Source organism: Drosophila willistoni (genome assembly GCF_018902025.1).
Source record: "Drosophila willistoni isolate 14030-0811.24 chromosome XR unlocalized genomic scaffold, UCI_dwil_1.1 Seg143, whole genome shotgun sequence".
Taxonomy (NCBI): Eukaryota; Metazoa; Arthropoda; class Insecta; order Diptera; family Drosophilidae; genus Drosophila; species Drosophila willistoni.
In genome coordinates this window covers 3,023,426-3,047,871 of record NW_025814056.1, presented here as the reverse complement: position 1 = coordinate 3,047,871, position 24,446 = coordinate 3,023,426, and the positions used below count along the sequence as shown (strand labels likewise).

General features: G+C 40.2%; 7 protein-coding genes and 1 long non-coding RNA gene across 8 annotated transcripts; 4 read left to right on the top strand and 4 right to left on the bottom strand.

Annotated features, from left to right (window-relative positions):
* Window positions 1–13: 13 nt before the first annotated feature.
* On the bottom strand, window positions 14–858 carry LOC6645585 (probable prefoldin subunit 2). The gene is made up of 2 exons (XM_002067884.4): window positions 577–858; window positions 14–512 (listed from the first exon to the last, which is right to left on the bottom strand). The coding sequence occupies exons 1-2, from the start codon at window positions 705–707 to the stop codon at window positions 197–199; spliced, it is 447 nt and encodes a 148-aa protein (XP_002067920.1). The 5' UTR covers window positions 708–858; the 3' UTR covers window positions 14–196.
* A 1,519-nt stretch (window positions 859–2,377) lies between these two features.
* LOC6645584 (unc-112-related protein) lies at window positions 2,378–5,796 on the bottom strand. The gene is made up of 2 exons (XM_002067883.4): window positions 5,110–5,796; window positions 2,378–5,042 (listed from the first exon to the last, which is right to left on the bottom strand). Exon 2 carries the CDS (start codon window positions 5,003–5,005, stop codon window positions 2,852–2,854), a length of 2,154 nt encoding a protein of 717 aa, XP_002067919.1. The 5' UTR covers window positions 5,006–5,042; window positions 5,110–5,796; the 3' UTR covers window positions 2,378–2,851.
* Window positions 5,797–5,852: 56 nt separating this feature from the next.
* On the top strand, window positions 5,853–6,921 carry LOC6645583. The gene is made up of 4 exons (XM_015177783.3): window positions 5,853–6,154; window positions 6,228–6,367; window positions 6,428–6,670; window positions 6,725–6,921. Exons 1-4 carry the CDS (start codon window positions 6,126–6,128, stop codon window positions 6,859–6,861), a joined length of 549 nt encoding a protein of 182 aa, XP_015033269.1. The 5' UTR covers window positions 5,853–6,125; the 3' UTR covers window positions 6,862–6,921.
* Window positions 6,922–6,977: 56 nt separating this feature from the next.
* On the top strand, window positions 6,978–7,643 carry LOC26529100. The gene is made up of 2 exons (XM_015177829.3): window positions 6,978–7,464; window positions 7,530–7,643. Exons 1-2 carry the CDS (start codon window positions 7,026–7,028, stop codon window positions 7,586–7,588), a joined length of 498 nt encoding a protein of 165 aa, XP_015033315.2. The 5' UTR covers window positions 6,978–7,025; the 3' UTR covers window positions 7,589–7,643.
* A 465-nt stretch (window positions 7,644–8,108) lies between these two features.
* Window positions 8,109–9,012, top strand: LOC26528756 (homeobox protein Hox-A1). Its single transcript, XM_015177819.3, has 2 exons — window positions 8,109–8,179; window positions 8,246–9,012. The coding sequence occupies exons 1-2, from the start codon at window positions 8,146–8,148 to the stop codon at window positions 8,968–8,970; spliced, it is 759 nt and encodes a 252-aa protein (XP_015033305.1). The 5' UTR covers window positions 8,109–8,145; the 3' UTR covers window positions 8,971–9,012.
* A 5-nt stretch (window positions 9,013–9,017) lies between these two features.
* Window positions 9,018–18,077, bottom strand: LOC111519008. The gene is made up of 3 exons (XR_002724193.2): window positions 17,984–18,077; window positions 16,949–17,143; window positions 9,018–16,199 (listed from the first exon to the last, which is right to left on the bottom strand). It is a non-coding gene; the product is annotated as an uncharacterized LOC111519008 (long non-coding RNA).
* Window positions 17,123–17,984, bottom strand: LOC6645490 (transcription factor Ken). Its single transcript, XM_002067880.4, has one exon. The coding sequence runs from the start codon at window positions 17,906–17,908 to the stop codon at window positions 17,381–17,383; it is 528 nt and encodes a 175-aa protein (XP_002067916.1). The 5' UTR covers window positions 17,909–17,984; the 3' UTR covers window positions 17,123–17,380.
* Window positions 18,078–19,204: 1,127 nt separating the features above from the next.
* On the top strand, window positions 19,205–22,879 carry LOC6645489 (transient receptor potential channel pyrexia). The gene is made up of 8 exons (XM_002067879.3): window positions 19,205–19,265; window positions 19,393–19,645; window positions 19,711–19,966; window positions 20,022–20,311; window positions 20,372–20,716; window positions 20,792–21,369; window positions 21,439–21,592; window positions 21,653–22,879. Exons 1-8 carry the CDS (start codon window positions 19,239–19,241, stop codon window positions 22,684–22,686), a joined length of 2,937 nt encoding a protein of 978 aa, XP_002067915.1. The 5' UTR covers window positions 19,205–19,238; the 3' UTR covers window positions 22,687–22,879.
* The last annotated feature ends 1,567 nt before the right edge of the window (window positions 22,880–24,446 follow it).

Genomic DNA, 24,446 nt, shown 5'->3' with positions numbered 1-24,446 from the left:
TTTTAATTTTGCTGGCGTTTTCTTTTCTTTTTTTTTTTTCTTATTGTGGGGGCTGTAGATTTTGTGTGAGTGAGAGTGCTGTATGTATGGATGAGAGCGCGAGTAATGTGTTATAGAACTAAAAAAAAATGATTTGACATTCAACATTTGAATTTATCTTTCAATCCATCTTTGACACTTCGGCCGGCTCGTCCTTTTAGTTTGAGACCAGAACATTGCGATTCTCCGATTTGGATGCCCCTTCCGAATCTGATGATTTGCTGCCCGGTGCGCCATCGGCACCCAGATGTTCGCCGCGGATCTTAATATTATGCTCCTCTTTGAATTTATTTAGCTCGATTCCCTTTTTGCTCAGATCATCGGTGACTATGGTGATGGTCTTGGCAATGAAATCCTTGTTCTCGACCAGCTGTGGCAATACATCCTTAACTGTGCGTTCGCATAGCACACCGCCAATAAGACGGAAACATTTGCGCTCCGGATCGGCTGATTGGAGGGTTTCTATCACAGTTCTGTACGGAAACGAATTGGGATGAGATTTTTTCCGGGGCGACCTGTCAAATGACTCAGACTCACTTGTGCTCTCGCAAATCCATTTCGAGCGTGTTAAGGCTATTGGCCAAATTTCTTTGCTCGCTTCGCAGCTGTTGGAATTGTGCGACAATCTTTTCTTGGCTGGCGGCCGCCTTGGCTGCTTCGGTGTTCATTTTAATATTTGGATATTTAATAAACTGGGTCGCAGGCAGAGGAAATAATTACGAGCGTCTAGCACTTGTAAATTATAATAGAACAAGCACTCAGATATTTATAATGGAATAAGCTAAACTAGCACGAGGCAGTGTTGCCAGACGCTGTTCCGTTAATTTTCCGTGTCTGGCAACATTCACTGTGCACATTTTTCATTTCGATAGGTACATTAAAAAAAATCGATAAGTCGCGCAGTTAAAGCTATTTCATCGAAATTTGAATGTGTCAAAAATCATGTGAGTACTTTACTAGATTTTCAGATAAATTTGGTCAATAAATATTTATTAATTAGATAAATTTGGACAATAAATATTTTTGTATTTAGTTATTGAAGTAACTTCTCGCAATATAAAATCGCTACAGATATTTTAAAGGAAAATTAGCAGTTAATTTGCTATTTTTATACCCTTGCAAAAAGGGTATATTAATTTTGGTCAAAAGTGTGCAACGCATAGAAGGAAGCATCTCCGACCATATAAAGTATATATATTCTTGATCAGCACGACGAGACGAGTTCAAATAGCCATGTCCGTCCGTCCGTCCGTCCGTCCGTCCGTCTGGATCAACGCAAACTCCTCCTAGACCGTAAGAGCAACAGAGCTGAAATTTTGCATGTAGGTTTGTATATACTGCAGGCGTTGTATATCTCGGATTCAGCCGGATCGGATCACTATATCATATAGCTCCCATACAAATGGCAAAGTCACGAACAGTGACTTTTCTTAATAACTTCGTTATTTTCTGAGCGATTGTCGTGAAATTTAATATTGGTGAGTTAATTACACATATACGACTATGCCAAATTTGATCAAGATCGGGTGACTATATCATATAGCTCCCATAGGAACGATCTTTCGAAAACAGTGACTTTGGTGAATAACTTCGTTACTTTTGACGCGATTGCTTTCAAATTAAACATTTGTTAGTTTAATATATCTATTAATGATTGTGCCAAATTTGATAAGGATCGGGTAACTATATCATATAGCTCCCATAGGAACGATCGGTGGAAAACAGTGACTTTGATCAATAACTCCGTTATTTCCTATGTAGGCCGTTCTTTCGCAAACATTAGCCTTTTTAGCTTAAACGTTTTTCCACTTTTGATGGCTATAGGTAAGGAAAGAGTTACCAAAAATGTTGCAAGGGTATACAAACTTTGACGCGGTCGAAGTTAGCCCCGGCCCTCTGGTTTAACCCTAATTGGATTAAATTGAAGATACTCGAGATTTAGCAAGACTTGCATAACGTACACTTAAGTTAACTCTTCAACTTCAATGTCGTCATCAATCAACGCAGAGAGACAACGCAAACACAGACGATTCACCCCAATCTTCTCTTTCCTTATATGGTGGTACACATTTGCTTTCGTTGTTATCAATTCAATTGAAATATATTATTAATAACAATGCCCAGGCTTTATATTATTGCCTCCGCCCCATAAATGTGACTAATAAACAGAGCTCAAGTTATAAATAAATGAAACCAGACACAAACATAAATATCTCTAGATACACATTTCTGTTTACGATCATTAAAAACATATATAAAATAATTTATTTATTAATTTGTTTAATAAATATACAATATATAATATATATAAAAATTGTTCTGGTTAGTTTTTTTTTTATTATTTTTTTGCCGGACATGTAAAAAAAAGGCTGCTGCATTTGGACTACGTTTCATTGTTTTGTTTTTTTTTTTTTTTTGTTTTAGTGCGTTTTGACTTGAATGCGGTTTTCGGTATTAAGTGTTAAGATTGCTTCCTAATCCGCAAAAATGAAGGCACAATATTTCATCAACATTATTAGTCTATATAAAAAGATCCTGTCAACATTTACACACATATTATGAATACAATTGTTAAAATGGTTGCCAAAGTCGAAGGCAAACGGGGAAATCCCTTTTTAAGATTTCTGGGCACGTTTTCTTTTTTGTTTGTTTTATCATTTTTTTTTTATAGTTTTTTTGTTCTTTTTTAGGTTTTTTTTTGTTGTTTTGTTTTTAGAACATGCGAAAAGTAGTTGTGCTTGGCACTTGTAAAACTGCTGGTTAATGATTCATCCTCGTAATCTCGCTGCTCGTGCAATAGTGCTTTCTTCCCTTATGACCAACCACCGGTAAGTTTGTGGAACATTTCCTCATTTAACGTTTGATTATTCTCCTTTGATCGCATGGACATGAATATGTAGCCGCCAATAAATTCATGTACAACTTTACAATCGGCCGATTGGCAAGAAAAGACAACATTCTCATCATGGAACTGAATCATCATGCATTTAATGCCCCAATTGACATTCCAGGCTTTCATGGTATTATATCGCCATGTCTTGATGTGATCTCCCGAGTTGAGATCCATACGCATGATACGATTATGGGCCACGCCCAGAAGCTCCTCCTTCTTATGACCATCGAATTTGATGACGAACAGGGTTACCCCAAAGTCCGGCAGAGATTGCCAGGCCTGAATATATTTTAGCTTAGCATCCATAAGCTGCAATTGACGAACATTGGCATGAGCCTCAAGAATACGTTGCACTGCCTTACTGCTGGATAGCTTGCGCAGCATTTTGGTTGATAAATAATCCAGAGGTTCTACACTGCCGGGGTTGATGTTGAGTGGGGCTGCCGATGCCTGGGAACGGGCGGCGGGTTTTTGCATTTGCAGCAGAGAACAGATGCTACTCACTTCGCTCTCGTACGAACTATCGGCCAGGGAACGTCCTTTGGCTGCCAGACGACAGGCGGCCATCCATTTGGCATATTGCTCTTCATTCTCGCATCGCACCCAGACCTCTGTGTTTGGTCCATTTCTGCCCTCTGGTGGCACTTCCAAACGAATACCAAATTTACGCTGGGCTAGTTGTACATCTGGTGTCACCTCACAGCCACGCAAATTGATGCTAATTGTGGGTGCTCCTCTACGGGATTCCTCCTGCGTCTTGTACAGATGTAAATGCAAGTCGCGATAGGTGAAGAAGTAACGCTTATATCCTTTCAGCGTGAAACGCTGAGGTTTCAGGAATCTCAAATAATCGGAGAGTTCCGGAATGCGTGTTATATTGCCAACATCCTGTCCATTATTTGGTCCCTCCAATGTGATCTGAAGCTCGTTTAGAGCCGAATCGATATCGTCATCGCCTCCGTTCTCTTGACTTGATGAATCTATGCCTGAATCGATGCCAGGTGGATTTAAATCCGTTTGGCGATTTACCTGAAACTGGAGAGCAGCAAACATCAAACTCTCCTCTTCGGTGCAATCCAATTCCTCATTTAGAATACTCCATTTGGCTTGCTCGTACAACTGATTAATTCTAACTTGATCGTATTTTCGATTCAAATCAAAGAAAGTGAAATATTTGAAGCGCAGACAAAGCGTATCATATTCTCTAACGCCTTGTTCCATAATAGAGAGCGAAGAGTCCAGCCAGCCAACATTAAGACGGGCCTTCTCTACCAATGTCTTGGGCCTCATCAAGCGCGCCCTCACATCTGGACTAGGTGAACGCGGTGAGACGGCCAAATTCTCTTGGAAATCACCAAAACTGCTGGAATTCGAATCGTAGCTGGCATATCCATTGGTACTATGCTTCCAGGTCCCAGTGGGAGAACTAATAGGAGTTCCTGGAGCTGTGGCAGCTCGCCTTGGCGTCGTTCCATACGGCGAGGCAGGGGCACACAGTAAATTCCCATTATTTGAACGATCCAAACTCCCCTGGCTGCCATTATATGCTGTTATTGGCAAAAATGAGTTGGTATCTGGTGCTGGTTGAAGATAAGATACCCCATTGGGTTCGGCTATGGCAATTTTCTTTTGCGGCAACTTGGAAAAATTCTTCTTCAAATGTTCTGGCTCCAATGGTTTGCAGAGCGACAACTCTTCCGGATAGCGTATATCCAAATCTTTGCATAGACTGACTACAGCTCCAAATGTTTTCGACGAGAAATTAACACGATAATCCAGGTAACGCAAATCGGGTAACTGAACCCTCAATGTTTTGTGCATGGGTGTAAAATGGAGAAATGAATCCGCTTGGACACCAGCCTGATCGAGGGTCGAGCGCGTCCGTGTTAGCCATATATTTTTCGATGGCCACCATAAGGCATGATCGGACCAATCTTTGGGCATTTCCGGATCCACCAGCTGCAGCATCACACCACCAATGTGCTGGTCACCCTTGACCCGAAGAGTCTTCTCCACCTGCAAATCTGTGATCAGAATCCGCAGGTTCCAGGTGTTTTCGCCCACATGAATCATTGTGTAGGTGTTGTGGGCGTTATAGGCGTTGAAAAATCTATTTGGGCAAAGGAAAAATCTAAAAATTGCTCTCCAAATACAATGATGACGTAATCCCTACTTACTCTACACGTTCCGAGGTTCTCTAGCTGGGTGACTCTGTCCGATGTGTGTGCGTATGTGTGTGTCTGTGTATGTTTTTTTGCAATAATTATGTACCACTAGGATGGGACGGGGGTGGGCAGGGGCTGGCCCTTATCTCGCCAGATGTTGTATGCTCCTCCACTCTAAAATTCTTTGGACACTGGGCGCGCGGGTATAAATGAATATTACACACGCCCCAAGGTTATTCTGATTCCGCTTCGCCCAGATATTTATTCCACGAGACGAGAGCTTCTGATGTTGTCTTCCGTTCCACGACTTAACAAATAATGTTTGTATGTATTTTAAATGCTGCGAATTCCACAAACAACACGTATATACGTGGAGAGGGCGATAGATGGAGAGTGAGAGCAGCAGCAGCAAAAGAGCACCAGCACCAACAGCAAGAGAGAGATATAAGAAGAGAGAGTGAGAGCGTAACAAAGGCCCCGATTAATCCATAAATAAATCTTACGACGACGTTCGTTTATGTTTATTTGGCGATATATGCGCTGGTGTATACATTTGTATCTATGCACATATTTGTTAATATTATTAACTGTTCTCGTTCTCGTTACACCCACGCACCTTTTGCTCCGTTTTTTTTTTTTTATTGCTCTTACTTGTTTTGAGTTGATAAGCCTAAAATATGGTTATCGGTTTAAGCCGTTAATTGTATTTTATTCCCCACTATTTACTTTTCTCCGACAGCGCTGCCACTGTTGTCAATGAACCTGGGAACACTGAACGTTGCCTCCAATAGGCAAAAAGCGCAATTCAGCAAATTCAGCGCTGCCATTTGAATATAATCGGTCGATCTATCGTTTTTCAGCTGACATCATTTTTTTTTGTATCGAATGTTGTCGCCAATTTGAAAACCTACAAATAACAGTTTTAACCGTTGTTATGGTTAAGAATTTTAAAGTGTTGACAACAAAAATCAATCAAACAAGCAAGTTGTCACTGTAGAATCTTGAATATTAACACCATTAAACATAAAATGGATCCAGCCAAAGTGATTGGAAAAGTGTAAGTTTAGATTTGACAGCATATTATTCTTTTTTTTCTTTTAATTACAACTAAGGTATATTTGGATTTGTAGAAAAGAACAAGTGCGAATGGAGCACAAATCTCGTCGTAACTATCCAAAAGTTTGGTCTAATGTGGCCGATGTTGAAAAAAATCGCTTCTATAATCAAAATGAAATTGATTCTCAGCTAAAGGATAAGTTAAAGCTACAAGGTAAACAATCAACACACTTAAAAACAATCTCGTTTAGAACTTTGTTATTTTTCTATACAGATCTGTGTCCCTATAAGCACGACAATCAGGGCGAATGCTATTTTATATCATCCGATATGCATCATAGTCTTTTAGGGACTTGTCGTTGTGGCAGACCTCGTCGAGGCTTACATATGGCTTTTAAATGCTTGCAGCGAACTATAAGTCCGGTTTATAACAATTCCAAAGAAGAGGCCATGACCTCAGAAGGTGCCGAAGCGAAGGAGAAGAAACCTCAACTACCTGTGCCCAGTACATCAAATTGTATGTCTAAAATTCAGGTTCTTGCTACTCATCTAAAATATGATTCTGTTGCAGCACAAATAGGTTTTCTAGGCATGCATTCAAGCAGCTACCGCAAACTGGAGCAATCCATGCAATATGTCTCGCCCACTTATTCAATGCCTGGTCCTCGTGTAACAACTGCACCGTATAATGTTATTATCATCGGTTAATCATCTCATTCGATTTCTGAATTTACCCACAAATATAAATATACACATACAAATACAAAATTATAGCACATACTCAAAAACTTAAGCATGCTCTCAGGGACTTTCCCATATGAAATTGTAAACAAAAGCTTAAGTTGAACTGGATTTACCACTAATGACAGTTAATGTTCATTCTCACTAACAAAAAAAAAACCAGTCTCAAGCAGATATTTATTCTGATACATAGACACCTCTCAGTATCAAGCGCAACGTTCGAGATGTATCATCATTTGCAACTATTTCCGTTATTATTATTGAGTCTATATATCCATTTGAGCCTTGGCCAAGATGTTCTAGTTTTTCAGACCACAACAGCAAACCCCCTACAGGAATCTAGGCAGGTTACAACAACTATACGTCCAATTGCCAATTGGGTATTGGTTAATAATCGTCGAATACCGGGCACCATAGCTCCTTTTGTCACCCTACCTCCACCCACACAACAGTTTCTTGATTGTTTTGGCAGTTGCCCAACCACACCAGAATACAATCCAATTTGTGGTAGCAATATGCAATTATATTTGAATGAGCAAAAGTTCAATTGTGCACGGTTTTGTGGAGCAGGTAAGCAGTAAATTTCAAGAATATTGATTCTTTGGAATTTTTGTGACATCGTTTACTTTTGGCAGATATTCAAATTGTACGCCGTGGCAGTTGTGAAGGCCTCTTTCCCATGATGCGAGGTTGAAGGAACATTTAATAATATTTAAAATTTTGAAATAAATAAAAAGAAACAAACGTAACAACGTTTAGTTAATTTATATCCAGTACAGATCAATTCCCAAACACAATAACAAATGTGTTTGAAAGAATCATCTGCAGTCTATTCGGATCTCTTCCAGTTGGCCTCGGATGAAGCTTGCATTGTGTTCACCTCATTATAATGACAATCAGGGCAGGATTTAAGATTTGATTATACACCCAAGTAATGGCAAGACGATTTTCCTTTGAGAATTGTAGCGCTTTTAAAGAGTCAAACCAAAAAGCATTCAAATTTTGCGTAAATCGAATTATATTTTCCACTTTTCTTCAAGTGTATCAATTGCCCAGAATAGATAAGACTAAAATTATGATGACTAGCTATATAAACAACATTAGTGCTTGTGTTGTCTATGTACATTATGTACTGATAGGGTAAATCACCAGAGCACCGCATCATCATCTCACCTATTGTGGCCAATATATATTCTTCCAGCAGTTCCGTTTGAAATCTCAAAGCCTTCACGTCGTCAGAAATCTCAAAAAATGCTTAAACCATATCAGTGGGCCTTGGCCATAGGTTAGATCTATACAAAGCTGGTATTTCCATTTATTTTAATAATCTAACATTACGTTTTCCATTTAGTGTTGCTGTTTGCCTGTATCAATTGGGTGACAAATGCATCACCACGTCATGGCCACCACGCCCAACGGCGGCCAAACGCAACGCGTATTACTCCAGCTCAAATTCATCAGGTGCACGGGCATAATCATCATCATCATCATCATCACGTGCACCATAATCAGACTTGGAATCAAGGAGGCAAAGTCAATCATACTCTGAGTGCACCGGGTTGGCAGGTTGGTCACGGCAATGCTAGTCAACCTTGGCCAGTTGGTCAGAGGAATGCCAGTTGGACGGATTCGACCCATCACCCGGGGCAAGCACCAACTTATCCCACACAATCCATAGGGGGCGGGACTTTTAATCAAACTTCTTGGCATCCTGCTGGATCAACCACCAATCAGACTCAATATGCTTGGCCTCAGCAGGCGGCACAGCCAGACGCCTTTGCGACAGCATCATTTCCCTTAGGTATTCCCATTCCAGGCAGTGTGTGGTCGGCACCACAGGCCCCGGCAGCTGCACCACCACAACCTTTATTGCCTGCTCCTGGCTATAATTCAACCTTAAATGGAACCTTGTTCAACTCAAATGGAACATGGACCGCCCAGAATACGACTAGTTCTCCTCTTGTTGGTAACCAACAATTGGCCGCCCTCTCACCCCCAAATGCTGCTTCAAACGCCGTTGTTCCATCAAAACCAAATAATGCCAGCTCCAATCCGTATGCAAATCTCTTCAATTAAACAAACTGCCCCAAATAAAGTTACAAAATCAAGACGACAAAATATGATTTCATTTTTTCAAAAAACATTTATTTTTATTTAAGCGATAATCAGTCTTTTGAGGTCAGCCGATTATCGCGGATCATCGGTTCAAATGTATGTATGATTGATTTGGTTTTACTTATTTACTTTTCCGGTATTCCAGGAACTTTTTGAAATGTTTATATATATATAGATAGAAATGTGTGATGATCGCTCCAGTATTTATGAGGTTTATATATACTATATACTGATTGGTTCTAGTTTTAGTCATAAAAGAGGGTATTTGGCGGAGTTGATTGATGTTAATATTGGGACAGATGCGATGCCTACCAAAAACCCGGCATCAATTGAGTATATCAGCTTTGAACTGTGTGAATATGTGTACACATATATAGGATATAGATTAGACACATATGTATATATAGAAGATTAGATCCCAAAGTAAACCCTCTTGGAGGAATACCACCGATGATCAGAAACAAAGCAATTACATTATAACCGAAGAGGATATACTCCCACGCCGCCGTCACAAGTTCCCACGCCGCCGTCAGGATCTCCCTCGCCGCAGTCAGGATCTCCCACGCTGCAGTCCACTTAAAATCCCACGCCGCCGTCTGAATCTCCCACGCCGCAGTCCAGTTAAAATCCCACGCCGCAGTCCAGTTAAATACCCTCGTCGCAGTCCAGGTTCAAAATCCCACGCCGCCGTCCAAATATTCCAAGTATCCCACGCCGCCGTCTTTATAGTCCAGGATCTCCCTCGCCGCCGTCAAATTTCGGATCGAGTCCCTCGCAGCCGTCAATATGTCTGATCCCACGCCGCCGTCAATATATATATATATATATATTTATGATGCATATCCCTTGCTCAAATCGTAATAGAAAACATTATCCCTAGCGCCCTCGCCTAACCGACGCCCTACAGAAACAGTCCCACGTTGAAAAATACACTAGCGATCCCACGATGACGTCAATTCTAGGTATCCCTCGCCGCCGTCAATTCTAGGTATCCCGCGCTGCCGTCAATTCTAGGAATCCCGCGCTGCCGTCAACTTTTTTGTTTTGCGTTTATTCAGATAACATATCCCACGCAGCAGTCAATAAGTACGGAAAGTGAAATACAACTTGCAAATTCCTCGAAAGAAACTCCCTAATTTCCATATGAAGCGGAAGGGATCGATTGTCCCCATGAAAATACTGAATCGGCATAATCCCATCAAGATTCAAAAATAAAGTGAAGCGAAGTTGCCATAGACCAGCTCCTAAACACCAGGTGAAGAACCACACCAGACCATGGTGGTGGTGGTGAATTGATGAAGTTTGTGTGAAGCGAAGAGAAGTGAAGTATATTATAGGTTCTCTATAAATAGTAGTCCATAACTCGGAGGGGGATTGGGCCCATCATATCATATTGAGGAAGAAAATTCTATCAGCCAGCGGAACTATCTCAAAATCGTGGTGGAGAAAGTGGTGCGTGTCGATGGAAATGATGCATGTTAGTAACTTGTGTGTGCACTTCGGATGAAACGGCCCAAGTTTAATTATGATGTGGACTGGACACCTCAAGACTGTGGAGTGTGTGAATGCTGGCTGGAAATAGCATATAATTGCAGCAGCAGCAGCATAATGGAAGCACATCCAAGGTAGTAGGATTAGGTAGATAGATGATTCGTCTAAGCCGAAAGCCCAAAAGTTATGAAGAAAGTTATAGGATGCGCTCTAGCCGACGCCTTCTTCTGCTCTCATCTTCTTCTCTTCTGTTCACTGACAATGCTTTGCCTCTTATGTCTGTCTGCCTTCCTTCCTATAATCCCATTTAATCTCTGTTCCCCTGGTACACACATAAACGAGCCTTCTTGAGGAGGAGTCGAAAGTGAAGTGCCTTGCCTGCCTTGCGCGCCGCATACTTCTCAGAGTTCAAGGGAATGGAGGGTGATAGTAGTGTGACATCGTCTGCTTCTTCTTCTTGTCATTGGGTCATTTCAGCGAAACTTATTACATGTCACATAATTTTTTACAAAAGAAAATATCTCTAAGTGTGTATACAAAATTGTTTACAATTTGAAATCATTTCTTAACATCTACTAGAAAGTTGTTTTCACTATCCATCCATTGAATTCATTCATCATCTTCTTGCATTTTAAGGGGGGAAGGAGGGTGATTTACAATCATAATCTGGATACTAACTACTAGCTGCAATTAGAGTTTACAATTTTGAAATAACTACAAGAATACAAAAATTTATATATATGAAGAAAAAAACAAAAAAAAAAAAAGAAAAAGTGAGAGATGTGCAGCTTGCTGTAGTGGTAGCGTAGGCGCGGGCGCGTGTCTCTTGGATTCCCTTTGAGACCAACTGTGGCGACGCTGTCGATGACTAAATCAATCGACCAAGGCCCTAGGCTGGACCGACCAAAAGGATACCTGGAATGCGTAAGCGTACGTGAACACATCAACAACAACAACATGGAGGACAACGACGTCAACGCCGACGACGACCATGAACGACGCCGGATGTGACGATGAGGGGAAGTAAATTGGAAAGAACAAAAATTATTTATACACCAATATATAAAATTTTTGAATTTTCGCCTCAGCCTCTGCCCCTGCGCTGCTTGCTGCCGCCCTGTGTCTGCCTGCCTGGGCCTGTTGAGACCTGTGTCTGAGGTGGGTGGGGGGGCTGTTAATGTTTTTCTGCTTGCTGTACATCGTATTGGGTTCCCTTTACGATTCGCTGCTGTGTGCTTTGTGGGCTCTGTTTATATCTTTCTGTTGTGTGGAAGAACCAGGAGCTCAATCTGGGAGCTCAACTGCTGCTGTACCACCTCGCAATTGATTCCCTTATTGCGGTATGTTGAACGTTGGGCCAGGAGTTAAGCGCTTTCAACTGGCAGAGCGTAGCGTAGCCGCACAGACTAGCTAGCTCGGTCTTCGAACACTAATCGCATTTGATTCCCTTTGCGATGGAATGTGGACTGGGAGGGAGGAGCTGGTTAAGATGTATGTGTTGTTTTCTTTACCTCTGATTCTCTCTGTTACACAAAACTGTTCTACCTATGAGAAAAAAAGGGGGAAAATGGGGAATAATTGAAAACAACCCGTTGGCTGGCTCTGCCTGGACCTCGTTTTGGGTGCCTTGTCTTGGATGTTTCTTCTTGACCACCATCATCATCATCATCATCATCTTCTTCTTGAACACTAATCGCAATTGGTTCCCTTTTGCGATAAACGACTTAGCTACATAGTCGTTATACTTAGCTGCTGCCTCCTGTTTTCATTATTTTGTTCTCCTGCAAGTCAAGTCAACAAGTTACAATAGAAGAGAGAAGAAAAAATAGGACTAGAAAAAAAAAACGAAAGAAAGAAAGATAGCGACGACGACGCTTGGATGCCCGTAGCGTACTTGCAGGCGCAGCTGCCCGATAACAACGACAACAACACATCAGCTGGTGTGATGGTGTGGTGTGGGTGTGGCGGGTCTCGGTCCAAACGCATTTGTTTCCCTTTAGCGTGGACCGAGCGCACATTTCTGTGCGGTGCAATGTGCATTATACGTATGAGGGATACACGCCTCTCATCTACGGTTGGTTTGGTTGATGGTAGGTATTAACGGCGCTTCACGCGCTTGACAATTTGGTTAATAATAATCGGCTTTTAGATCGGATCGGGTTGGATCGATCTTGTGTGTGTGTGTGTGCGTGTGTCGTCCACAGAGTTCAGTCAGGCTAATTTGTAGCCTAGACTGTCATCACCGTAATGCCTCTCGCTGTATCTTCTGACTGCACGTGTATACACATATGCTTGCGCAGTAGCGATATCAAGATGGATATATATGTGGTCTGTAATATATATATATATATGTACATATATAGAAACGAGTTATGCTTACGCAGCAGCATTAAATAACATTAAAATGTGAGAGTCGTCCAAAGGCGCAGACAACAGAGCTCTGCTTGGCGTTCGCTTACTCTCTCTCTCTCTTTCTCTATCGCTCTCTCTCTTTCTCTCTCTCTCTCAGTGTCTCTTGTGTCTGGATATGGATGGATCTGGATTGTGTTGTGCCATGCAAGTTGTTGTTGTTGTTGTTGTCGAAGCGTTAATTTAACTTTTTTTTTTTGTTTTTGGATGGACTTGATGTATCGTTTTGGATTCCCTTTAACGATTTGGCGTACGTTTTAAAGTTAAAGAACCTATGATTAAGAATGAGGAGAGAAAATTGAGGGGGAAAAGTTGTTGGATAATCATATAGAAGGCCAAGACCCGACATATTCAACTGTCTGTCTGTATGTGGCTTGTGTTTAGTTTGTACATTATTTTTTGGGCGGCTGTAAAAAGGAACACAAATGAGTTTTAAAGCAGAAATCTGCCAAATTTCTCACTCTGTTGGTTCAAGAATCATCTTTCTCTCACTCTTCTGTGACACATTTGATTCGATTCGAGATTCGATTTTGGAAGCTGTAAAACAGGTTTAAACAATTCAAGTTGAGTTCAGATTTTGAGCTGACCTTGCGATTTCGAGCGAATACAACATGACTTGTATATGGTTAATACATTTGTGTATGTAGTAGTAGTAGTAGTATATCTTCTCTTCCATATGACATATAGGTAGGCAGATATTGAGTGTTTTTTTTTTGTGTTTGCTTTCAAGTTGGCATTTGATTCCCATTGCCTCAAGAAATTTTGCTATACATGTATACACACACAGGATGATATTTATGGAAGGCGAAGGCGAGGAAACTCTGTAATGAATACATAATAATAGTAAAGCTGTGTCTCTTCATCAAAAGGAGGAAGGGGAAAAAAACTCATTCAAAACTCATTCCCGTTGGTTTTTGCAATATTCTGTGATCAATCTCTCCTGTAGCCTGATACACCACATAAGGACGCCGACGACACGACATGTCCCAAAGGGCCTTCATATCTTTCATTTTAATTGACGATTGGATTGAATGATATGCGCAGGCACATTCAACTGCGTTTCATATCGCTACAAAAATACGAAAAAAAACGTTTTTGTTCCAAAAATTTCATTTGATTTACGTGAGAAAACGCAGCAAAAGCGAATTGAAGACGGAATAAGGGGTTGCATCCAAGCAACTGTCTTTGCTCACACCAATCTCACGTGTCGAGAAGTCTGTTCGTTCGATAAAGCACCATCAATATGCGCAGGCACAGTTCAACTGCGACATATTGCTATAAAAATACGAAAGAAAACGGTTTTTTCGATAGCACAAATGGTCTAAGATCTTAGCTCTCTTTTTCTTATTTGAACTCCACACGTCTTCGATGATGAAGGCAAGAATCCTGCATAGCCAGTCCCGCCACTTTAGGTTTTGGGGGGATCGGAAAGCAGCACAGCAGCTGCACATTGCATTGTGTATGCGCGCGCTCAAATGTCTGTGTCTGTGAGTGTATATGATGATACATATACCTAAAAGAAGAATAGAATATCCAACATTGAGAGGATCAAGATAAGCAATGTTACGTGTGTTCTTCTCTTCTTTCAGCATTCGAGTTTTTTGAAGTTTGGAGCAGAGCTTGGTTTCGAGACACTCTAAAAAGAGAGCTTGAATATTATAGAAGAAGAAAGCTATATTTCATCATCATCCTTAAACTCTTCGATTGATTATCGTCTTTCAACGCTTGAGATACGATCAATTCTATGTGGTTCCCTTTTGCAGATGCACGCAGGCACCGTTCAACTGCGTCGCATCGCTAAAAAAAATAAACGAAAAATGTTGTGGCTATGTCCTAGATTCTATTTACGTGAGTCGTTTGAGTCGACAGAGAATTCACATTCATTCGCAAAGATTTCGTTATGATTGGCTTGCTTGAGTTCCGGCGGCTTTCGTCTTTCCCACAAGACCATAGGACGACGACGACGACAAAGAGATACATAGAAGGGACATTCACAGGTACTGTTCAACTGTGATAATGTCGCTACAACAAAAAAGAGGCCCACAAAATTTAGGCTGTCAAAATCAATAGAGCAAACTTATTCCTTTTGAATGTCTGTTTTCCTTTCCCGGGGCTTTTTCGCATTTTGAGAATCTTCTTCTTAGACACAAGCGTCCTTTTCTCACACTCTCTATGGGTCTATCAATATCTTTGTTCAGTTAACTCAGAGGATGATATGTACAGGAACCGTTCAACTGCATCATATCGCTAAAAGATATACAAAAGATCTATATGGTTGTCGGTGGATGGTTGGTTGCCTCCTCCAACAGTGAAACAAAAAAAGTGGACTAAATTGGCGCACTAAAAGGGTCCGATGCCATAGATATAAAATAAGCTGCAATTCAAGCGTTAATCACGAGAGCAAAATCCCAATCGGCTTACGTGCTGAATAATTGTAGAAGTGGAGAGTGGAAGAACAAACAGTGGAGAGTAGGAGGATGAATGCGACAAGTTGAAGAAGCCCAATCAAAGTTGATACAATATTCCGCCGCCGTTGCACTGTTGCGGTGATGAAGTGGAAGCAGTAGTTGTAGTAGTAGTAGGAGGGGATAAAGATCTGTCGATCTCTCTCCTAGTATCTCTTCCGATGATTTTTTTTGTTTGCTGTAAATCTGTTCAAAAAGGCAATATTTTTCGTTCGCAGCTGATATACCAAATACCGTTATTCATTTTTGTGTCGTGTGTGGATGGGTGGATTGGTTGATCGATTTGATTTGATTGGTGGTGGTCAGCAACTGCGAAGCGTTCGATCGATAGGAAGTTGGTTGATTGTTGGTCAAATTCGTCGAGCTGGAGCTGCTGGCTGCGCGCAATTTCCGCCTTGTCCCCTGCCATTTTGTCCAGAGCGTCATGCAAAAAACAAAGGAGACTCGGTGGTGTTTGCTGCTGCTGCTCGCTGCTCCGGACTCCAGACGGTAACGGTAGTAGTAGTAGTAGTAGTAGAAGTAGTGGGTGGTAGTGTGTGTAGACTGCCAAGCGTTGATACGGACAGACGTGAAGACTCACTCAGTGTTAACTCTTTCTTTTTCTCATTTATCTCACTCTCATTCTCTTTCCCTCTCTCTATACACGTATATTTTTCTCAGAAAATGAGGAGAGATGGTGTGCGTGTGCGTGCGTGCACAAAAAACAAGCATCGATGGGTTTCTCTGCTGATGATGACGCACAAGTAGTAGTAGTAGTAGTAGTAGAGAATTCCGTTCCTCCTCATCGTTGCCAAATATTTAACGAACGTAGCGAGGAGCAGGAAACTGTAAGACAAAATCAATTATAGGCAAATTGTATACGACAAGAATATGAGAGGGAGTGAGGGGTGTGGCTGGGAGAAAGTTTATATGGGGTGTGGTTGCAAATAAATAAAGGCAAATATACGTCCGATTTTCACAATAGTATTAACATTAGTTTTTATTTTTATAGATATCGTTATCAGTTCTGGATTTTCTTTGTATTTTACTCTAATATATGTACATGAACATTAACTACAGACTAATTACTAAACAAGTTAAGACTTACATTTTGCCCCTCAATTACAAGAAAAAAAGTTTCTTTTCTTTCGTTTTCGTGTGGTAACTATGTAGTACGAGCGATTCAATGTGAATCAAAAAAAATTTGTTTCTCATTTCAAATGTACTTTTGAAATAAGAAAATATGTCGACAAAAAAAAGAAGAAAACTTACTAAACGAAACTGACAAATAACTCAAGGCTTGCTCATGCATACGAAAATAAAACAAAGCACATACACACACGTCATAAATACACATACGGACATAGATATATTTCTATATATATGTGCATATGCATGTCTACATCTGAGTGTGTGTGTATGTGTGTGTGTATTGCCTGACAACCAAAATGGCGTCGTTCCTTGGCGAGTTTCTTCTTGAATCTTCTCTACCTGCCCGACGTCATTTTCAGTTTTCCTTCTCTTTCTTTTCGATTGGTTTGGGGGAAAAATGTTCTATACTTAATAAATAATAGTATACAGAGAGATTTACAAACCGAGTGTGAATCCCGTGGACCAATGGCTTTGCTTTCTGGTGTCGTGTAGGAATCGCAGCAGCGCGCCCATGACTCACACCGATATTTTTGTTCTTTGTTTGATTCAGCGAAGGCCAGTTATTTGGTTCTTCTTCTTCTTCACCATCATTACACTCTTCTTCCTTCACATTTTTCTTTTATAATCTATGTTTGCGACTGCAAATGAGAAATGGGTTTTTTCGTAATAAAACTAATTTAACAAAAATATATGTACAACAAAAATATTAAAAATGTGAAAATATTTCGTCATTTAGCTGAAACTTAAATACAGTGTTTGCTTCTCTCTTTTTCTTTCTGCTGTCACTTCTTCCTTTCTCACACACACATATCACATAGTGCCTGTGTATCAGAGCAGCATATATCTGACTCTTTCTTTCTTTTTTTGTTTTTTGTTTAACTGTTCACTGTAATGGCGTTGCTGCTGGTTCCGTTATTGCTGTTGCTTCCATTGTGGATGTGATGATGAGGAGCATGGTGGTGGTGCTGGTTGTTGTTGTTGGTGCTGTTATTATTGCTGCTGTTGCCACTCAAACTGCGCATGAAACTATCGAGGCCACTCAGTTCACTCCTCCACAAATCACTTTCAATTTCACGCCTTTCACACTCCGCTGCCGCCTCTGGCTCGGATTCCATTCTGTTGCTGATGCTCTCAGCAGCATCGCTTCCACAATGCGTTTTACCATGTGGCACAAATTTTGTTTGCATATCAAGCCAACGATTAAAGCGTTCTTGTTGCTTTCTCCGTAGCTCAAGCTCAGCCTGCAGCAGAGCGGTTGATAATATTGCATTTACACGCAGATCACTGCCAGCGCCTCTTAATTTACGTCGCATTTGTACACGTTTTAGGCGAAAATTGCGCACCCAATCGGTTAGGGTTTTGGGATTGAGAGTGGCATCACAATCGTCGTAATATGCCACCATTTTGTTTTCTTAGGAAAAATCTTCTCACTCTTTCTTTCCCTTTTACACACAAAATATACAAGAAAAAAAACACACCTTGACTGCTCTCTCGCTTTATCCGAAGTAAGCGCTGCTGCTTCCACTATTCAATTTTCTCGTACGACAAACACCAGATGACTGCGTGCTGTATACAGGCGAGCGGACCTTTTATAGCTTGGCCCGCAGCAGCGAAACGTATTGCTACGCCACGTAGCAGTTGGTAGTACCTAAATTGGCTACCATTTTATGGCAGCTGCAAGGGTAAATTCAGACCAAACTGGTTTAAATTTTTTGCCAACCAGGTAGACGAGACGTTCAAAGGATACCTTGAATCCTTTGTTACCTGATTTGCTAGTAATTAGTAATTGAAATTTGCACCCTAATATAACTGGCAGCAGGGTAGCCTCTGCTGGCGTCTATGCAAAAAATGCTAAGGAAAAATACTAGACTATTTTAGCATTTTTCACAGAGGTGCATTTTACCGATACATACATTAAAGAGCGCCAAGACTATCGCTTTCAAAATATTGTTCTTTGAAGGAAATAGAGCATAAAAAATGTATTTTAAACCAATTGATATGAAATTGAAAAGCGGTCTCATTCCCTTACACTTTTCTAAGTTAGAATTCATAGTATGTTTTTTATGAAAAATCGTAGCAATTTATTTGCACAACCATTGCTATTTTGAGTACTGCCTCGACCCCTAAAATACTTGTCATATTGGAAAGGAGTTCTGAATCACACTTTTACTCCCACTCACTCTTCAGATATGTACATAGATCAAGAGAATTTCAAATCAGAGTAAAAAAACACTTTTGGGGTACATTATACGAATGAATGAGAAATAAGAATCGTGGCGATCAGTAGACTATAGCACCTCGTTGATGTCGGGCATGGAACACGGAAATACAAAATAATAATCGTATTGGGCGAGGGGCAATGTGAAAAATTAACACAAATTGTCAGTTGTTTGTGTGGTTGTCTGATGTTGGGTGTGAGGTGTGGGAAAACAATTGCGTTTTTTTGAAGATTTCCAAATAAACAAAAATCATTCAACAAATTCAACGGGAAGAGTCTAATTAGAAACAGAGGCAACAGTTCTCCTTCTGTATAGCATATGTCAAATTTCCACTTGCCAAATGGTCAACAGCTGGAGATCTTGGCGAAGAAATCGAACATTGAACGCATTTATTATTTTAATAGGCCACAGAAAACGAAACGAAACTTTGTAAACAAAAAAATAAGAACGTCTGAAAGTGGTGGTGCTGGTGGTGTTGGTGGTGGTGCTGCTGGTCAGAAAATATACATAAAACATGGAGAACGTGCGCTTTTCGATCATTGTGAGTGTTGTGTGCCTCCCATCCTTCCCCATAACCCATCTATACATATATCCATCGCCCGACGCCTGATGCCCCTTTTGCTGCTGTCGCTTCTGCGCGCTAATTGGAGATTTGTTTGTTTTGGCAGGAAAATGATTTGAAGTGGAACTCGGAAAGCGATCGAGATGGCGCCGATATGGATTTACTCTTTGAGAAACGCAGCATTTCAAGTGAATCCAATAGCGATGCAGTCTTTAGCAATGAAGCGCATGAGATATTCGCTAGGCAGCAACAAAATCAAGTTTTATGGCAACCGCAGGAGATCGAAGAAACTCTATTGGGTGCAGGTACAACAATGGCCATCAATATTTTTGAAATGGTCAAAACGGGATGTTTTCTAGGTAATCCCCCCACTTATCATCCCTAGCTTTCTATTCCAACCGATCTTTCTTTCTTCTTCCCACAGAACTTATGGCCGAGTCCAGTGATTGCAATTTAGCTTTAATCTGTTCTTCCCTCTATGGTACTGTGGAAAATGTTATACTACTATTGAATCATTATAATGCCGATCCAAATACGGCGGACAGTAAGGGCCGTACGCCGTTACATTTCGCATGCCTGAGGGCAAATGCTCCAATCGCCAAAGTATTGCTCGATCGTGGCGCCGATCCGAATCGTTGGGATGGTCGTAAGGAGGTGACACCTTTACATTGTGCCGCCAGGTGAGAGATGGCCACCAATACTGTTCTCCTATATCTTAACCATCTCACAATGCAGTTCCAAGAGCGTTGAGTGTTTGCTATTGCTTTTGCGGCGCAAGGCCAATATCAATATTGGCATTGAGAAAAGATCGGCCCTACATTATGCCATCGATGTAAATGCTGTCGAATGTGTAGAGATATTACTTAAATACGGTGCCGATCCGAATACCCCGCAAGTATATACAGAGACTCCATTGCATACGGCCAGTGCGGCAGGATTTACGAAATGTGTCGAATTGCTTCTTAGCCACAATGCGGACGTTCGTTCACAATTTGGTGAGGGCAAGGTAACAGCTTTACATTTGGGTAAGAAATATTCTATTAATTATCTCATTATGCCTCGATTTCATCGATTTGTTCTTGCAGCCGCAGAGAACGATTATGTGGAATGTGTGCGATTGTTGCTGGAGCATCGGGCCGATGTCAATTGCCGTAATGCCAGCCATCAGACCCCATTGCATTTGGCCTGCCTTTCACAGTCTATATCGACAGTGGATCTGCTTATCTCCAAGGGAGCAAATGTTAATGCTGTCTATCGTGATGGTAGAACCGCTCTCCATGCGGCCATAGTCAAGCAGTCTCGTTGCCTGGACTGTTGTAATGCCCTGCTCAAAGCCGGAGCTGATGTCAATAAGGCGGATAATTATGGTTATACCCCGTTGCATATAGCAGCCTTAAATGAGTTTAGCAATTGTGTCTACACATTTATAGGTAATCCAAGAATGGAATTTGGAAAAAAGAAATCTAGGCTCTATCTATAATCCTCTATATATGTATATATTTCAGAACATGGTGCCGATATAACAGCTCGTACCGATGGTCATGTCTCGGCTTTGTCCTTTATTGTGCGCCGTACACCGGAAATTATACCAAAATTAATGCATAAATTCGATTGTTCAATCAAGGCAAATGATCATGAAATTGGCGATGTGGATTGTCAAATTAAATTGGATTTTCGTCTCCTTGTGCCAAGTTCTTCAATGGAACGCGGCGAAACTGAGCTGCTGCTCTCCCTGATCGAGGTGGGACAGAAAAGGATACTAATGCATCCGCTTTGTGAGACATTTCTATTTCTGAAATGGCGTCGCATTCGAAAATTCTTTTTAATGAGTTTGGCCTATCATACGATATTTGTATTACTTTTTACACTATATGTGATTGGGGTATTTGTACGTTGCTGCAAAGACGGAGAAGAGTGTCTGGCCCCAGGTTACGTGTCGACAATTGGTTATTTTGTGATTATACTTAATTTGATTCTATTGGCCAAAGAGGTTTTTCAGATGGCTCATGGTTTGCATGGTTATGCCAAATATTGGGAAAATTGGCTACAATGGACAATTGTATTTGGTGTTCTGCTTTGTGTGGTGAGTCGACGAAAGGATTAAAGAATTACTCACCCTTTTTAAATGATATACGTTGTATGTTTATTGTAGACTCCAGAGATTTTACGCACAGGCAATTTGCTAGCGGTGCCCTTGTGGCAACATCATGTGGCCGCTGTGGTCATACTTTTGGTCTGGCTGGAGTTAATGATGTTGGTGGGGCGATTTCCCATATTTGGGGTTTATGTACAAATGTTTACCAAAGGTGAGTAAGGACTGTCTGTCGAAATCAAATCATCAAACTAAAAGTCGAAATTTTTGTCAGTTGCTGTCAATTTTGGTAAATTCCTTATGGCCTACATTTGTCTGCTTGTGGCATTTGGTCTTAGTTTTGCCGTACTCTTCAATGATTATCCGGCCTTTGAAAATATCACTTGGTCATTTCTGAAATCGATTACCATGATGTCTGGCGAACTGGAGTATGAGGATATATTCTATGGCGATTATGCTGTTAAATTTCCCATCACCGCTCATATAATCTTCCTATCATTTGTACTTTTGGTCACCGTGATACTTACGAATTTAATGGTTGGTCTGGCCGTCAGCGATATACAAGGCCTTCAAGTGTCCGCATCGCTGGATCGTTTGGTGCGACAAGCGGAATTGGTGTCACGTCTGGAGAGTTTGTTTTTTTCCCGCCTACTGCGCAGTGCTCCCACCAAGCTAATGCAATTGTGCAAACGTAGTGCTCTTCTGCGCACTTCAAGGGATAAATTACAGTTTATGATCCGTCCGAATGATCCACGCGACAATCAATTGCCCGAAGATATCAAAGTTAACATATACAAATTGGTGGCCGAGCGCAGGGATCGTCAACAAAGTATGCGACGTCGTCAATTCGAGAATAATTATAATTTCTTCAGTCGAAGTCTGCAGCGACAAAATAAGGCAACACAGGATGGCCAACAGCAACAGCAGCAGCAGCTGTCGCATACCCAAACGCAATCCTATCAGCCGGATGGACTAACACGAAATGGACCACACCAAGTATTTCAAATGCATGAGCTACTGCGTCCACATTCCGCCACCAATGTGCCACAGCAGTTGCGGCGTCAGGAGGACCGCGATGCGGCTGCTGTAACCAATAGATTGAGGAATCAAACAAACCTTCTCAGCGATCTGCATGCAGATGTCCAATCGCTTAAGACTCAGCTGGCTGAGCTGATGGCCAAATTCGAAAGATTCTCGGAGAATGCCACACGTAAACTAAATTACAGTGCCGATGAATTGTGCCGCATGAGACAGCAGTCCAATCAATCCAAATCAACGACAACGAGTCGAAGTCATCATCATCGTTAAATAGTTCACTTATCTATCTATATAAATTCTTTAATAAATGACAATATTTCAAATCATTATATTCGAAAAAATGGTTACTTTTTAAATTCAAAACTTTCCATCTACAAAAGGCAAAAGAAAAACTTTACAATTATATAAAGTATAGAGTAGTAAAATCTGATTTTATGCGATTTTAAATTAATGTCAAGCTCGATTACAGACAGAATTATCATTAGTTTGAGATGATTTAACATTACTTTTATAAACTTAAATTTAGCATATTATGTACATGATGAAATGGTATATTAAAGTGGCCAAAATTTGTGTAAAAACCAGAAGGAACTCCGACATTATGCATTTATTATATTCTCAGTGCCACATTATTCATATATGTATGTACATACATATTAGAGAGCTAATTCCATTCGAATTGAATTCAAATAAATGAGTGACAACTACACAATGAAATGAATGAGTATGAGTTTGCACTTGTCATATCACGCAAAATACGTAACTTTGTTTAATGAAAGGCAATGAATTGAGTGTCAAAACATCGAATTGTACTAAGGCACTCGAATCATTAGAATTATTCGAATTGACTCATTTTTATTGGGATGTTTAAAAGCAACAAAAACTAATTATTTTATCAAAAATGTATGGAAAATAATGGCAAAATGGGGGCTATTAAAATTAAAATATTCTATACACCAAAAACTTAAGGACACTGTTTTGGATTTGACAATTTGGGACAAATTTTGTAAAATCTATTTTTTCTAAATTAGATTCCTAGTTGCCACGAACCGTGAAAACATAAATAAAGCTTTCTAATATATTATAAAAAAAAATTATATTCTTTAATCCATCATATACACAATGGATCTACTTTTTAATATACTTCACTATTTGGAAAAAAAATTCTTCTCTATCTCTGTAGGGGGTTTGAACCCGATAACAACAGTATTGTAGTCTGAGCAGGTCCCCACTGAGCCACTAACCACTCCAGTTTTGTAGTACAGTAATCACATATAGTTAAAAAATATACAATACAAATAAATACTAAATACTAAAATCAGAATTGGAATTCGAATGCATTCGAATCATAGCAACTCATTGACTCACTTTCTAACTCATTCAATTCGTTTTGTTTCGTTTGAATGTTGTGCGACTGATTTTTACGTCGCACACTCATTTAGTTGAAGTCGATTTTCAAAGTCATTCAATTCATTTATTTGGTTTTGAATGTTATTATTTTCCAAAATATAGTCTTATTGTTAGCAAAAAATGGTTAAAACGACAAAAAATGTCAAAAGATAAACCTTAATATCAAGAAGCTCTAATTTCGTCAATTCTTTAAATACTTCAAAATTCATGTAATTTTTAAGTTAGAGTAAATTCTTGCAACCTGCATTGGAATCTCGGAAACTATTTCGTCTGTATTATCATCTAGATCGCAGAGACTATAAGACCTAGAGCTATTAAATTTTTATACCATACACCCATAGGGTGAAATGGTATATTAAAGTCGCCAAAATGTATGTAACAGGCAGAAGGAAGCTTCTCCGACCCCATAAAATATACAACCCAAACCACTATTAATTGGTCCGGCAAGTTTTTTTTCAAAGTTCGAATTTCAATTGGTTTTATTTATCTCCAATTGCTAATCCAACATACAAGTTTATACTTTTTGGAAATGTTATTTTATTATCTTTCATTTGGTATCAAAATATTAATTTGTTTCCTATCAAAAAAACTTAAAATGTTTATTTAAATGAAACCATGTC

What these genes read in the sequence shown, in the direction of transcription:
- LOC6645585 (XM_002067884.4), bottom strand. Translation starts at nt 707, where the DNA reads ATGAACACCGAAGCAGCCAAGGCGGCCGCCAGCCAAGAAAAGATTGTC. An exon ending in ATGGATTTGCGAGAGCACAA is followed by an intron (nt 513 to 576) that starts GTGAGTCTGAGT and finishes GTTTCCGTACAG; the next exon opens with AACTGTGATAGAAACCCTCC.
- LOC6645584 (XM_002067883.4), bottom strand. Translation starts at nt 5,005, where the DNA reads ATGATTCATGTGGGCGAAAACACCTGGAACCTGCGGATTCTGATCACA.
- LOC6645583 (XM_015177783.3), top strand. Translation starts at nt 6,126, where the DNA reads ATGGATCCAGCCAAAGTGATTGGAAAAGT. An exon ending in GCCAAAGTGATTGGAAAAGT is followed by an intron (nt 6,155 to 6,227) that starts GTAAGTTTAGAT and finishes TTGGATTTGTAG; the next exon opens with AAAAGAACAAGTGCGAATGG. An exon ending in TGTGCCCAGTACATCAAATT is followed by an intron (nt 6,671 to 6,724) that starts GTATGTCTAAAA and finishes ATTCTGTTGCAG; the next exon opens with CACAAATAGGTTTTCTAGGC.
- LOC26529100 (XM_015177829.3), top strand. Translation starts at nt 7,026, where the DNA reads ATGTTCATTCTCACTAACAAAAAAAAAACCAGTCTCAAGCAGATATTT. An exon ending in TGCACGGTTTTGTGGAGCAG is followed by an intron (nt 7,465 to 7,529) that starts GTAAGCAGTAAA and finishes TACTTTTGGCAG; the next exon opens with ATATTCAAATTGTACGCCGT.
- LOC26528756 (XM_015177819.3), top strand. Translation starts at nt 8,146, where the DNA reads ATGCTTAAACCATATCAGTGGGCCTTGGCCATAG. An exon ending in TCAGTGGGCCTTGGCCATAG is followed by an intron (nt 8,180 to 8,245) that starts GTTAGATCTATA and finishes TTTTCCATTTAG; the next exon opens with TGTTGCTGTTTGCCTGTATC.
- LOC6645490 (XM_002067880.4), bottom strand. Translation starts at nt 17,908, where the DNA reads ATGGTGGCATATTACGACGATTGTGATGCCACTCTCAATCCCAAAACC.
- LOC6645489 (XM_002067879.3), top strand. Translation starts at nt 19,239, where the DNA reads ATGGAGAACGTGCGCTTTTCGATCATT. An exon ending in CAAAACGGGATGTTTTCTAG is followed by an intron (nt 19,646 to 19,710) that starts GTAATCCCCCCA and finishes TTCTTCCCACAG; the next exon opens with AACTTATGGCCGAGTCCAGT. An exon ending in TGTACAAATGTTTACCAAAG is followed by an intron (nt 21,593 to 21,652) that starts GTGAGTAAGGAC and finishes AATTTTTGTCAG; the next exon opens with TTGCTGTCAATTTTGGTAAA.